We start from the raw sequence: 15884 nt of genomic DNA, 5'->3' as shown, positions 1-15884 counted from the left end.
GTGGTGGTGGTGGTGGTGATTGTGATAGTAGTTGTGGGTCATGATGACAATGATAATGTTGAGTAGGAGGATGCTCACTGTAACTAAGTTAATGATGAATACATGTATGTTTGTGTATTATTGTAACGTGGATGAGATGATGGTACTGACTACGAAAACTGATAATCATAATGACAGTGATGATGACAATGATGATTACAATGATAGCAGGAGCGATGGAAATGTTAGTGTAATGCGTACATTTTAACAACAACAAATTTATGCACAGCAAACATGCACTGCATAGCTCAATCAAGGCTACATGTATATTAATAATACTGTGTGTCATTTATTATGATGCAATCTGAACACATGCCATGGACTGTTAATGATTAGTGTCTTAGTCTTTTAGGAAACACCATGCAGTACATGCATTACAATCCTTTTTCCTGTCTGTAACTTACAGCGGCAGCAGCTTGACCTGACTCAACGTCATCTACATGCTTATCATGTGCACTTTGTGGCCTATAAGCTGTTTGCGGCCTGGTGTCATGAATGGACTGGAGGCAGAAAAATGGAAGGAGATGTAATGATGACTTTATGTGCATTGTGTGGCTATAGTATACAGGCATTGATATGCATTAACTGTGGTCGCCAGACGTGAGTTGAGCTGTGCATGATGATAAGATGTTGTCAGAAACGGCCATTGATTCTAGCTCAGTGCTTAATTGAAGAATTTGAAGAGGCATGCACAGATGCATGACGTAAGCTGAAAACGAGTCCAGTGGAATATTTGGACCAATCACCATGGAGATATGAGCAGGCTTGTCTCATTTAAAGTAGAACCACTTTCAGGTAAAATGTTCTGTAAAGTTACAATATCCTTCAAAATTGCACGATAAAAACACAATTGTTATGGATGCACACTTCACCACATGTCATTCAACAGTCATTACAGCGCTATTGAACAGAAAATTGTATCAAATTACTATATATCAAACGCAGAACAGTGAAATACACAAGAATTTATTCCATGATGAAATTAAATTGACAGCAAATCACATTTAATTATATGAAGATGTGTTCTGACCACCTGGTAACTACAAAAGAGATACTTGATGTAGAGAAGTTGATATCTTGTGTTTGATGTAGCCTACAAAACAAACAATTTCCACTTGCATGTAATACTGCACATTGCATTGTGTGAAGTGAGTGAAATGCATGCAAAGAGATTTGTGATTGCTGCTATGGTTTAAGTAGTTTATCTCACAAAACAATTCACTGACACATCAGCAACTGTGCAACTGAAATGTCTCAGACACTGTAAGCCTTGGGGAGTTCGTTACAAAATGTGATATCATTTCACTCTCTTTTCACTTGGAGTAATCCATTGCATATATTAATACAGTGACTATTCACTAAGAAAAACAAATTGACTTTTGTATTTCAAAAATCAATTCCTCTAATGATATGAACATAATACGGTCACTAGGACCTGGCATTCAACAGCTGCAATGGTATTGCTCCAGACTACTTCAGACTGAACATCATCAACAGATATTTTTTGAACATTTGCAGGAGTAAACAAGCACATTATTTTCAGGGAATTATCAGACTCATACCAGTAGACTGAGGCAATAAAAGACACATAATGTACATATAAGGTGTGAGGTTGAAATGTTCTTCTACACACAGTCCCTCCATCACATGGAGGCACTGTGATCTACACAAATGAAAATGACTTGATGCAGGTTGACCATCAAGAAGGATATGGCAAAGCATTTGAATGTGAATAGAAACTGGAATGTATACCGGTATATGACCGTGGGATGTGCATTATTGACTTCACATCATGCATTATTGACCTCACATGGTGGAGTGCACAATGAAAGAATGCAAGAAAGAGAAGGAAATAATACATATTACCATTCACTAGGTTGGTACATATGCTGCAATGATGGACTCAGAAATGTTTGTCAGCCACATTTACAGGGATGAGATGACAGTATATGATATGCAAATGAGAAGTGGGTTCTCTTTGTTTGTTTGTTGGCTCACTCATTACCTGTAAATATAGGTTGATAAACCAGTTCAGTGAGTACTGGTACATGGGGTCAATATTAGCCAGGTCTGATATGGTGAAAAACAACAATGACGAATGCTTGGCCACCTGTAGAAACAAACAAAACATAGGATGCATTATTAGATGTTTACATCTTCAAGCTTTCTCATCTTCAGAACATATCATGATTTGTTTTGTTTACGTTGTTTGTTGCTTTTTACGCATTGAAAATTATAATTGTACCTGCTCATTCCTCTTTCCTTGTAAAATGGTCACTGACAATATCAAGGAATTCCTTATAATCCTTTCGAATGATGGAAGCATCCACAGTTCAGTATCCCATCGCTGCATCTTGCACTACCTTGTGGATTTGTTTTAAGCTGTATCTGTCCTTTATATTTCATTCAATTTAGATTTTGCATAAAAATATATATATCATTACTGACACATGTTCTTTTCTACAGAAGTTTCAAACGAATGTCTTACTGGTTTATAGCCATTTCTGGTTTCATCGATTTGCTTCTCCGTAGCCTGAGCTACTTCCTGCTTCTCTGAGATCTCTTTAGCCAGCTGCTTGCTGGAGGACAATATCTGTATCGCACTCTCATCCTCTAGAATGTTGCCTTGAGAAGATGATAAGACTTCCAGTATCTTGTCTTCAATCTCCTTGAGTTGTTTCTTGTTCTTGGCACTCTCAATAATCAGTTGATTCTTTTTCTCTTCTAGTTCCGGCTTTTCCTTGGCTGCTACCAATCCAAGGAGCTGATCTTCCAGCCCCAGCGGAGTAATCATGAAATTCAGCAACGTAACCTAGAAATTCAACAAATAAAAGATGTCAGATCTCATACTTTCACTGCTAAATATCAATCTCAATTTTTATTTTTGCATAGACCCTAAAGAGATACCCTGCAATTGAGAAAAGATTTGACAAAAACTTTGAATGGCGATCATATTTGAAATATATCAGCATTACGTTTTTGTGATCAGACATCTATCATCTTCTACAGCAGGATTATTAAAGTTTTGCAAGTCACAGTATAAACAGGACAGGTATTCATTCAAACAAACACTTTAAAGATCTCAGATATCAGTCAAAGACTGTACACTGGACTTGGATTCAAGAACTTCATGTCTCTAAATTGTCTTTCCCTGAGATGCTGTATGAAACTCATGCTCACAGGTACCTGAAATTTCTGATACAACTCCTACAGCATTCAGTTCAGACAGAATATTCTGAACGGCTGCAAGGAAATCCAACTGTTACACAGACTTTTAGATGGGAAATAATTTGTCTAAGAGTTGGAAATAATTTGTCTATTAGAGTCCATCCATGGACCAAATAATAATACTTCAGATTACAACATAATTTAAACTATTAATCTACCAATCCATTCATTTACACATCAATAAATCTTGCTCTTTCTCACCTTGACAGAAACCTCTGGAAGATAATGAGGATTTCGAAGTCGAGTCGTTATGTAAAACTTGAAATCTCTGCTGTATTCAATCACATTGTCTCCAAGCCTGATATAGTCCAAACCATTCTATTGGAAAAGGCAAGTGAACAAAATTAGAGATTGAAATTCATGAGAGATGTTATAGGGCTTATAGTTGTATGACCAAACTATTAGATTGACTGTATTTGTGTTGTACCGAGTATTGAGTGATGTATGAATATGATACCTGTGGAATATTTCATAAAGAAACTCAAAAGTGTTTCCCAGTCTAGATTCTTTGTATTGTGATGATTATCATTCATTTATAACTATTACAATTGTAAAACAAGTGGTCCTGATGTCAAACTAAGCTGTAAACTTCAGACTGTATGGTAATTATTAAACAGTTTGGTTGCTTGAATTATATAGAACTGTACAAAAAGTCATGCAGAATTCTTTTGTCAATATTGGGTACAGTCTCACAACATTTAGCTTATTTTTATCAGATTCACTAGTCCATAGAAATTTTTAGGCACATATATCACAGATGATAATGCAAAGGATGTGAAATGCACAAATGAAAGCCATGGTCAGACTTGTTATGATTGTCTGTGATTCCGTACAGATACATAAATCAACAAAGTTCAACACTGGGAGGGCAATTCTTAACTGTACTTCATGGGGACAAAACCAAGATGATGCACTTTGGTAAACCACATCACAGGGGAAATGTGGAAGTCGGGAGAGGGGGCTTTGCTGGATCCAAGAATCAAGAACACAACAGCTACACAAGGACTGTACAGCACTCCACCAATTCCACAAGTTGGACCGGAGACAATGAACTGTGAACACCGACTGTGAACTCATCAAATGCCGTGAAATGCGTGACTTTGTGATTGACAAGAATCAGTGACATGTCAGTCAGTGGTGTATGATATGATTTTCAAAGTGCAACAGAATTTGGCTTCTGACATTCTGCAATGTCTTCTGTGCAAAAAATGTACAACTATTGCATACTACAGAGACATGCACCAGAAAAATATTTGTGTCGTGCCATTGGCAATGACTTTGTGCTTTATAACTTTCTGTGTATAGGTTCAGCAGACATGAAATGCGTGAAATGGGCATGCTCACAACAACTAACACCAGCTGAGTGAACAAACACATATGTACACATACATAGTTTGAGTAAAGTGATGAAATACCAGTGCTTCTGAGATAGGCATCACTCGTAGCCTGAAAATGATTCTCTATCACTTAATAAAACCCTTCACTTTCATGATTTGTGATGGGGAAATTATTATGCCATGCTAATTTTGGGGAAGAAAAGGATGGGCCTGTATGCTCACCTGTGGCAAGACAGTGTATATATATGCAATGATTGGACCCAAAGAGGATGATGTACATGTAAAGTACAGTGCAACAATATTCAAGTGAGTAACAAAACACGTGTTGTGATGATGTCACGGTCCAGCTATAAACACCACCATTTCACTTGTTTCACTTTATGCACACACAAAGTGATGATGTCATGGCAAGGGTAGACCAATGTTTGAAAGTTGTGACTCAGTTGTGTGATACACTCAGGATGTGATATGACGTGATGTGGTACGGGTAGACCAATATTTCACTTTAGTGACTTTTCACTTGAGTCTTTTGACTATCTACTCACAGAGAATATGTTATTGTCATCGGATTGATCTTGAGAATTAGCATCATTAGATGCTCCCTGGAATAAGATCTCCAGTGTGTTAGGGTGTGCAAGGCAAAAAAACCACATGTACTAGACACTGTGAGAGTTATTCGTTGATTTCACACTACTGTACATTGTTGTTATTGAGCTAAACTGACAAGCCTTATTGGGTCTATTTGAATTCTAGTCTCTCTTCCTGGCATAAGTGTGCCTGTCTAACACACACGATTTCTAGTTTTGTTGAGTTGGTATAGTTCTAGAGGGCAACCTCCACTGGAACTGTTTGGTTTTATGCTCTTTCTTTCTCCTTTCTTACATGATTTCTTTCTCAGATCATTTTCTTACTTTGAGTTTGCTCAGGAATACCAGAAATTTACTTGCTTCGGTTATATATGCATTTTTCCTGCTGCACAGGGAAACTCTCACATTTGTGTTAAAGGCAAAGTACCAATATATCTGCTGACTGGGTTTTATGTCGGTGGATGTGACGACACCAGCTACCATTTTAAGTAGCTTTGAACCCTGCAATTTGTGAATGAAGGTCAGATAAATCTAATTCAACATACGACATTGACCTTTACATATAGTGTCAAACAGATAAAAAACATCAAGGCATAAGAATTTTTTGTTTAAATGACAGCAAGAATATAGAAAGTAACCGTGAATTAAGAAGCTGCTGCACTTTTTGACTTTGAAAATTTAAACCCACACAAAGCAAGCCACACAATCCTGTTAAATATATTACAATATTGAAAGCCTTACCTGTTTGAAAGTTTGTTTCAGTAGTAGTGGTTCTAGGACAGCATCTAGTTCCTCACCGATGTTCTCCATCAAACATGGCTGTCCAAACTGGGGGAGAAAACAAGAAACAACTGCAATCTTCAGTACATGGCTAATAATGTTAAAATGACAGCTTGTCCTGGCATGAAGTAATTATAACTAATATAACTAACTGGTTCTAGCATACATGTACATGTATTTTATCAAAATTCATTTCAGATTACTCTTGGCTTGTTGACTGTATGGTGTTTGACATGATGAAATGAGACAACTCTGGGGTCTATCCAGAACTGTCTCACACATACAGTATGCTTTCATTCAATGTCCTCTTGCTCTTTGGATGAGTCAGGTTCAATGTCTTTTTGTATATTGTCACGATTATCTGCATTGATGAAATATGGCAGGTTCTATCATTGACCAAAGGGACATCTGTACTTACTTGTAGACAGTTTTCGAGAATCCTTGTGTAGTTTGGGTCTGAGAGTTTGATAACCTGCAGTTTGTTTGGTTTCTCCATGTTTTTGATCCACTTGTTAGCTTGTCCCTGTGGATCTATCATCAGTGGCCATCTATTGGCATAGTTCACTATGATGGCATTGTCAATTGAAAAACTGAAACAAAACAATGCAGATCAATTTCACTTTTCTTGACAGTAAAAAATAAACAATTCAAACTTGATTGTACACAATATCACAGTACAAATATTTTACCATTGTGACAGCACTGATATATATTTTTGACTATATATGTCAGAAGTACAAAAATACATAAATCACACAAATCAAATGTATGGAATATGATTCATAATGGACGCCACTCCATATATCACAAAAAGGCATCCACAAGCTACCTTCACAAATTTGTAATGTCATCTGAATCAGTTGTCAAAAAACTTGTGGTCAGACAAAGACTGCCAATGCAATACCATAATATAATCATAACTTCGTTCTTTTTGAATTTGGAATCACTGTAATTTCTGGTGAGCAAGCCAGCAAGACTGGTCCAACTTCTTCCTCCGAATCATACTCAATAGTATCACTTACTTGTCTACTGGTAATCCAGCTAGAGTCCAATCTCTGGTCTTGACTGGGTCACCAAGTGTGTTCACAAGTGAAAAGTCACCTGACACTGGGATTTCTTTCTCCTGACACATTGCATACCATTGTTTTAGACATTCCTACAAAGAAAAACCCAAACAAACAAACAAAAAATCTTTACTTTCAATAATATTGTATGATCGTATCATTTGAAATATATTTTAAGTTTCCTACAGATCTCTCTCTCTCTCTCTCTCTCTCTCTCTCTCTCTCTCTCTCTCTCTCTTCCCTTGGCGCTCTCGAACAATGTCGGTTTTACTTTACTCTTCTTATTACGAGGCATATTCCTGATGAGTGTCACAGAAATTGTTTCAACTGATGAAAAGTTCAATGGAAGAAAGATGCTTGCAAAGTCTTAATTAAATATGTACCCACACAGTACAATAGGTGTACCTGGTCAAGGAATACTGGTACGTCACTTTGAGTGTACATATCTGTGGGTCTTACTCTGACTCAATATCTATAATCTCTGGTATTGTTCAAGCATCCTGTACATACACATACAGTGTACATGTATGCACTTTCCTTTCTCCATACTCACTACATATCATATCTTGACCAAAATTCTATTTGATTTGTCCATGGAGCCTGGTAGAAAGAGGATTAAATGACAGTTCCAACTCAAACAACCTACAGAGTGACTATTAAATGTTTTCAATGCTGCACTGCATTAAAAATAAGCCTTGATAAGCAAGCCTGTCAAACTAGACATTAAGCCATACCTGTCTGAAGGATAGCGTGAAAGCTCCCAGATAAGCAACAATGGCTGATGACAATAGCACATCACCCACTATGTTGTTGTACGTGTCTGTCAACTCTTCAGTCAGCTGTGATAATCAAAACAAACACTATGTAAGCATCTCATATGTTTTCTTGATTTCATCACCTCTCTCAGAATAATGCATTTTCAATGAAATACCAAGCAGAAGGGCTAAACTGTACGTAAATATAAAAAATTTGTACTGTAATATTATAACAGTACAAACTTTGAAACAACATCAATCTAAATAGTTTAAGAGTATCATCACAACTACATCTTTCACTTCCTATTAAAGATGATTGATACAGCAATCATAACTCTATGATGACTCTTCTAATTTCAATAACTTTTTGGTTATCAAGTTCCAATTTCAATAAAAAAATACTGCATTTGATAATTCTCAGAGTAGATGCAGTATCTCCTACGAGGTCTCTCTCATGCTCTGGTTGTGATATCTTATTTTAGAGTTTAATTTTTGACTGCAACATCATCACTGGTTTTCTCCATTGTGACATGACAATTTCTTATGGTTAAACATGCTAGGTTTAATTGCGGAAACTGCTGTCTTCCTGTCTACCAATCAAACTTATTTTGTCTGAAAGGAATTCAAGACTTTACCTGGATCCATCTTTCCCTTTCACCACCGAGTCCAGCGATCAGTTTCTCTGCACGGATTAATTTCAGACGGGTCAGTTCTATCTGGTCTTCTAAGTTCTACAGAGGAGAGAGTTTTAAAAAAGAATTATTTTGTTTTTTAGGTCCTACAGCATCATCACACTCTCCCTATGGTTTTAACTGAAACAATCCTGTGAGATCTTGATGGTCTTTGTAAGTTGTACAGAATTAATCTAATACTCATGACGGCTGATTGTGTATCATGTTATTTCTCAACTTTTGACATTAAACACGATAAAGTTCCAGAAACCTTCAGTATCAGCAATGAAAGTACAACTCTATTAACATGAAAATGTGCAAATGTCGCAAGCTACCTCTATACTATATGGGGATAAATTTCTGTAACTATCTTATGACGGAGCAGCCTAAAATTATAGTTGTAAAAGATGATGAACTTTCAGTTACTGTGATAAAATGATGTAGTTTCAAATTCATTGAAAGTGCAGGAAGCTTACTGACTTGTGCATTGGACAATATGATCCTGTTAACTACGTACATGTATTAACGGTCAAAAAGCTTAAATTTCAGTCACTTATGCTTGTCTCACCTTCTTCTCTTTCTTCTTTGCTGTCAAGTGAGCATTAAGTCCATCTAATTTGTCAGTGACTTCTTTCAATGCAGCTCTCTTCTCATTCAGGTTACTCAACAGATTACCGAGTTGTGACTCAGCTTCCTGAAGCTTAGCTCTCTTTGGGGCTACAATCTGCAAGAAGATAACAAAATAATACTCAATTCCATATATATTTTTTTGCATAATGACTTGAAATTCAAAGCTGAAAAAAGTGAGAAACTCAAAAAGCTAACAATTAGTCTAGACAACATGGCGAAGTCATTCTCTTGTGACCTTCGACCTTACCTTGGCAACCCTGTCATAGACTTCCATGGCTCGCACCCATTTGCACATGCCTTCACAGGCAGATGATACATTTTTGATAACTGCTGGATCAAAGTCTGGATTATCAATGTACTTGTCCCTGATCTTCTTGATGTAACTTTCAGGTATGGTATCTTTGTCGAAATTCTTGAGATGCTCCAAGAATTTCATGTCACCCAGCATCTAGAAGAAACATATAGAGACGGATGAAATCAAATATTTGACATATCATTTTATTCAAAACCTTACAAGTTTGATACAGATTTGATTTTTTAAAGTCTGCATTATGTCTTGGTTTTACAAATATCACCTGACTACAGTTAGCATGCATAAAATGTGTACAACTTCAAACATAAAACATGATGCAAATGTACAAAGTTTTTGTTTCACTGAACTGTTATTTTTACTTGACACCGAGCAATGACAATGCAGCTTTCTTGAACCAAAAGACTACAGTACTGTTTAGTGTTGGCATATACTGAGTAAGAGTTTTACACTCTCAAGTTATATGGTAACTTGATTGTTTCAATGTAATATATTCCAAAACCCATTCAAGAATCAAGCACAAACTTATTTTTCACCTCCATTATTTATGCTTCAATGTGACACTCTGCAAGAATGCAGGCGTTTCAAGTACATTTTACAAAATTTAATGTATCAAAGATTTGCAGACAGAAAAGTTACACTATGAAGTCCTATTTCAAATACACTGTGTGTTTTTTTATGAAACCTAAAAATCTATGAGTGCAAAGATGCAACACACTGAATTTACAGGTAATTACTTCCACCTGATAATTTTGAAAACAGTTTCTGATGCACTGTTACTGTCCAGTTGTGAAGTGAAAAAATGACCTGTACAACAGGCACTTTTATTGCAGACACTTACTTTTTTAGCTGCTGGCCAATAATCTTCAATAGTTTTACCCTGCTCATTCACTTTCTTCTCTGGCTTGATACCCTATCACATGACAGAAACATTTTAAATACACACTGCATTTTGAAGATACATTTTGCAGACAAATGGAAGACATTAACAAAAAACTTTCTTTTGTTTTCTGTATGCATAACACAAAGTAATGTTCACCCCATGGTGCCATAAATTTCAAAGGTTTCTGAGGTAATGACAAAATGCATACATGTACTACACAGTTCAGAAACCATTTTACATTTGAAGTTGCAGAAAATGTGACATACATGGTCAAGGTTATAAGAAGCCTTATCATTCTAATCATTCGTGACTTTTTAACTTGAACAGTACAACAACAAATAAATAATTGACAATGACATAGTCCCCACTTGTAATAGGAGTATTAGTCTTGAGGGGGCAGGGAAATGAGGTCATTAAGAAGTATCACTAAAGTGTATATGTTCAGATCTATGGACACATAGGTCTATGTTATTGTTCCCAATTTGAAACAAGAGGCATGTCTAAGTTATGGTTCTAAATCGGGAAAAACGATCAGACCTCTAGCTGTATTGGCCAGCCAAGAAAAACATATGCACATAATAAATGAGGTACAAGATGTGACATCTTAAGGTCTATTATTCTATCAAAATTGAAGTGTAAAGAACTTGTGGTTACTTGGTTATGCATATATATGCATAATCAAGGTCAAAGGTCATCAAGGTCACGTCACATTTTGAAAAAAAAAATTGTATTGCTAATTAATCCATATATGCCAAAATTCAAACCTCTAATTCTATTGGCTTGCCCACAATTATATATGGGCATAATTAACGAGGTAAAGCGTGTGTTGTCATAAGGTCTCCCATCCTACTAAATATAAAGGACATGCACTTGTGGTTACTTGTTTATTGACATAATCGTGTATTTTAGGTAAAAGGTTATCGAGGTCACAGGACATTTTGTCTATATACTAAAAATCATACATTTACCTCTATTGGCTTGCTCAAAATTAGATATGCACATAATTAATGAGGTACAATATGTGGCGTCATAAGGTGTCCCATCATGCCATATATGAAGGCTGTAGCACTTGTGGTTACTGAGTTATGGACAAATATGTATATTTGAGGTCAAAGGTCACCAAGGTCACGTGACATTTTGTCAAAAAAATTGTATTGCTAAGTTATCCCTATATACCAAAAATCAGACCTCTAGCTCTATTCGCTCACTCAAAATTAGATATGCACATAATTAATGAGGTACAATATGTGGCGTCATAAGGTGTCCCATCATACCAAATATGAAGGGTGTAGCACTTGTGGTTACTGAGTTTTTGACAATTTGAATATGTATTTGAGGTCAAAGGTCATTGAGGTCACATTAAATTTTTTCAAAATAATTGTATTGCTAAGTTATCCCTATATACCAAAAATCAGACCTCCAGCTCTATTGGCTCGCTCAAACTTAGATATGCGCATAATTAATGAGGTACAATATGTGGCGTCATAAGGTGTCCCATCATACCAAATATGAAGAGTGTAGCACTTGTGGTTACTGAGTTATGCACAAATATGTATATTTGAGGTCAAAGGTCATTGAGATCACTTGACATTTTGTCAAAAAATTGTATTGCTAAGTTATCCCTACATACCAAAAATCAGACCTCTGGCTCTATTGGCTCGCTCAAAATTAGATATGCACATAATTAATGAGGTACAATATGTGGTGTCATAAGGTGTCCCATCATACCAAATATGAAGGGTGTAGCATTAGTGATTACTGAGTTATGGACAAATGTGTATATTTGAGGTTAAAGGTCACCAAGGTCATGTGACATTTTGTCAAAAAAATTGTATTGCTAAGTTATTCCTATATACCAAAAATCAGACCTCCAGCTCTATTGGCTCGCTCAAAATTAGATATGCACATAATTAATGAGGTACAATATGTGGCGTCATAGGGTGTCCCATCATACCATACTCTTGAACTTTGTATTTCACAAGTTAGGTCCTGGATGTCTGCTAATTTCCTTTGTTTGAATGATGATAAAACTGAATTTGTAACTTCTCTGCATCTTCCAGTAATGCTTCGGATGATAGAATACAGGGGATACGGGTCGGTGACACCCTGATTCCTGCTCAAAGTCAGGCAAAAAGTCTTGGAGTTATCCTGGATTCTGGTCTTACAATGTACCCTCATGTCAACAATATCTGCCGCTCAGCTATTTTTCACTTACGACGCATTGCAAATATTCGCAAATATCTTTCTAGATCAGACACGGAACAGTTGATTCATGCTTTTGTGACATCACGCATTGATTCATGTAATTCGCTTCTTTATGGTCTTCCGAAATATTCAATTGATCGCCTTCAACGTATCCAGAATGTAGCTGCCAGAATTGTAACTCGCTCAAGAGTCACTGAGCATATCACCCCGATTTTGTTTCAGTTGCATTGGCTGCCTGTGTCTCAACGTATTGTTTTAAGATTCTTATATTCACCTTTAAATGTATCCATTCACTCGGTCCAACTTATCTTTCTAGCATGGTTAATTTGTACGTCCCAACCGTAATCTAAGGTCCGCTGACCAATTTAAACTGTGTCAAAGCAGGTCGCGCACAAAGAAATATGGGGACCGTGCGTTCAGTATTGCCGCCCCCTTTTTATGGAACAATCTTCCAATTGAGGTTCGTCGCTCCCCAAGCCTGACAAGTTTTAAATCAAGTCTTAAAACATTTCTTTTTAATTCTGCTTTTAACTGAACTCATTCATTGTATTTTTTTGTTTTTGTTTTGTTTTTAATTCTTGTAACCTTTTTAAAATTGATTGTATTTTACCCAGCGTCTCTGATCACACTATTTGTGTGGATTTAGTCGCTTTATAAATGAATAAATTATTATTATTATTATTATTATTATATATGAAAGGTTTACCACTTGTGGTTACTGAGTTATGGACAAATATGTATATTCGAGGTCAAAGGTCACCGAGGTCACATGACATTTTTTCAAAGTGTCTGAAATATCTGCGTGAACGGATGGACTCACGTGGATGGACTCACAGACTGACATGACCCAATCTATGAGCCCCTGGACTTTATCTGTGGGGACTAAAAACTGTGTCACTGCATCTTTTTGCAATATGAATACGATGAGAAACTAAATTTTTATTTTTCTTGGCCTTATACATGGGAGTCTATGTACTGCCTTATACATGGGAGTCTATGGACTGCCTTATACATGGGAGTCTATGGACTCTATGGACTGCCTTATACATGGGAGTCTATGGACTGCCGTATATATGGGAGTCCATGGTCTGCCTCATACATGGGAGTCTATGGTCTGCCTTATACAGGGAGTCTATGGTCTGCCTTATACATGGGAGTCTATGGTCTGCCTTATACATGGGAGTCTATGGTCTGCCTTATACATGGGAGTCTATGGAGGTGAAAACTAAAAAGTCCTCTACCACGGCCAAATTTGATCGCATTGTGAAACAAATCGACGTGCATCTGTATGAGGTATGGTACTATCCTTGTACCAAGTTTGAACGAAATCGCTCCAGGCGTCTCTGAGATATCTGCGTGGACGGACGGACGGACGGACGGACGGACGGACGCACGGACATGACCAAACCTATAAGTCCCCCCGGACGGTGTCTGTGGGGACTAATAAAATTTTCCCTCTTTGATTGGAAAGTGTAGAGTGCACGGACTCACCCGGAGTATACAGATAGCTTCCATGACAAGCTTGACACCATTGGGTGGATTGGTCATGACTTTCACCATAGTGATGTCCTGTTGCTTGAGTGTGTTCAATGCATTAATAGCCGCATTCAACGCCGGCATGGCTACCGAAAGATTCTGCTCGCATTCATCCTGTCAAGGAAGAAGAAAGAAATACAGAGTTTGAGCAACATGTACTTTGGTGAATATGGGCCATATTTTGAACACAGCTGATATTGTATCTTTCAATCATTAATTTCTGAAGGGTTGTAAAGCCTACATACATTGTCATTGAATTGGGGTTGAAGTTTGATAAAATTTGAAGCAAAACATCATCAGTTTTAGGTCTTGACAAAGTCCTAGCAAATGATATCCACTGCTGTAAACTTCACATACTATCAGTACCAGTACCTGGTGAGCTCACAATATTTTGACATGTTTCTGATCATACTTTCGCTATATTGAACTTTCACTGATGGAACCACGCTGAAAGTTGGAGTGACAGTATATGAGCTACATAACGGTTTGTTTAACCCTTTCACAACCATGGCTCACGCCAAGCCTATTGTTATCAATGGTGACTGTGGCCCTGTTTACAGGGAATCAGGGGTGTACAGGTCAGAATTTTACCTTGATAGCCTGTGCCCCCTGAGCTGCATCATTAGCTATCTTTTCTTCAGCCTCTACCACTTTCTTCACAGCCTCAACTTCCGTGGTCTCCTCAGCGATGATTTTGATCAGTTTTTCTGTCTCTTTGTTGGTCTCAATGAGCTGTGGCTGCAAAGCTGTCAGCTCTTCCTGCATCACTGCAATCTGTCATTTCATGGAGAAACAGACAGGATTACAGGAAAATCCATGGGAAAAAACCAACAGACTAAAAGGAAAATCCATGGATAATTCAGAATCTCTACCATGGGTCAATGTTCAAGAATGATGACAGGAAAATCTAAACATCTTCCATGGAATTTTTTTTTGTCATAAAAGCTGGCATATGAGGCAAAATATACTATCAACATTCAAAACTAATGCAATGTACCAGAGTTCCTATATATTACTCTTTCCACATATTTTAATTTTCTTTGAATATCCTAAGTTATTTTTTAATATTTCAATTCAATAAATCTCTGGGATCCCCTTTGAAACCATAAATTACAACACCACTTACCTGTGAGGCTGCAAAGTCTAATTTTTCTAAACCTACAGAGTATCTATTCTTCTGGGTCAAAATCTCCAGTCTCTTCATGTTCATCAAATTCTTGAATGTCTTGATTAACTCAAGGTAGGAGGTAGGGGTTACATAGTTACGTCTTCTCAATACACCGTAAAAACTGCAAGAATCAAACAACATATGGGCATATAAGAATTTATAATGAAGTTTAATTTTTCAGTTTTTTGGATGTCATTTTATTTCGTAAAGTTAAATTTTGATGATGAATTTCCATCAATAAATACATGCTTATCAGTTCTGAGCAGAAAATCTTGGATGATGTTACAGAAAGTTAACAGTATTATGTGTTTATAAATTGGGTCAAATTGTCGGAAATTTGCAGTGATCCTGAAAAATATGTATAGAACTGTACATTGCATCTGACAAAGGGCAACAGAAGTTCCTCTTTTTATCAGCATTATCATAATTTTTCAGTACGTAAAATTGGAATAATACCATTTGACATGAAACTCACGTATCTGAAAGTGCTCTAACACTTTCATGGAAATGTTTACACATAACAACCACTTCGGCTCTGACTTCATCTGTCATCTCTATGTCATCAAGGAATTTGTGTGCTACTCTCTCCAATGCATCTTCTGGCCAGGCCTATGAGAGGGAGGAACAAAAAATAGATGAACAACTCTGTCAGGGAAAATAGTACGCATTCACCAGTTAAAAGATAAAGAAA

General features: G+C 36.8%; 1 protein-coding gene across 17 annotated transcripts in view; it reads right to left on the bottom strand.

Moving 5' to 3' along the window:
• Positions 1–15884, bottom strand: part of LOC139135649 (dynein axonemal heavy chain 3-like) — a 121375-nt gene that overhangs the window by 27177 nt on the left and 78314 nt on the right. For 12 of the 17 annotated variants that reach the window (XM_070703154.1, XM_070703155.1, XM_070703164.1 and 9 more), the window contains 16 exons: positions 15669–15802; positions 15152–15314; positions 14617–14799; positions 13981–14139; positions 10243–10314; positions 9339–9539; positions 9030–9185; positions 8426–8521; positions 7770–7874; positions 6994–7127; positions 6390–6561; positions 5933–6019; positions 3469–3585; positions 2528–2851; positions 2045–2149; positions 444–539 (listed from right to left, as the gene is read on the bottom strand). In XM_070703154.1, coding sequence (XP_070559255.1) covers positions 444–539; positions 2045–2149; positions 2528–2851; positions 3469–3585; positions 5933–6019; positions 6390–6561; positions 6994–7127; positions 7770–7874; positions 8426–8521; positions 9030–9185; positions 9339–9539; positions 10243–10314; positions 13981–14139; positions 14617–14799; positions 15152–15314; positions 15669–15802 — 2304 coding nt within the window. The remainder of the gene's footprint in view (positions 1–443; positions 540–2044; positions 2150–2527; positions 2852–3468; positions 3586–5932; positions 6020–6389; positions 6562–6993; positions 7128–7769; positions 7875–8425; positions 8522–9029; positions 9186–9338; positions 9540–10242; positions 10315–13980; positions 14140–14616; positions 14800–15151; positions 15315–15668; positions 15803–15884) is intronic. The other 5 variants (XM_070703162.1, XM_070703168.1, XM_070703169.1 and 2 more) reach the window with 1 other exon arrangement.

This window comes from Ptychodera flava, chromosome 6 (genome assembly GCF_041260155.1).
Source record: "Ptychodera flava strain L36383 chromosome 6, AS_Pfla_20210202, whole genome shotgun sequence".
Lineage (NCBI taxonomy): Eukaryota > Metazoa > Hemichordata > Enteropneusta > Ptychoderidae > Ptychodera > Ptychodera flava.
Note: the sequence above shows the minus strand (reverse complement) of the source record. Positions and strands in the feature narration are given on the sequence as shown.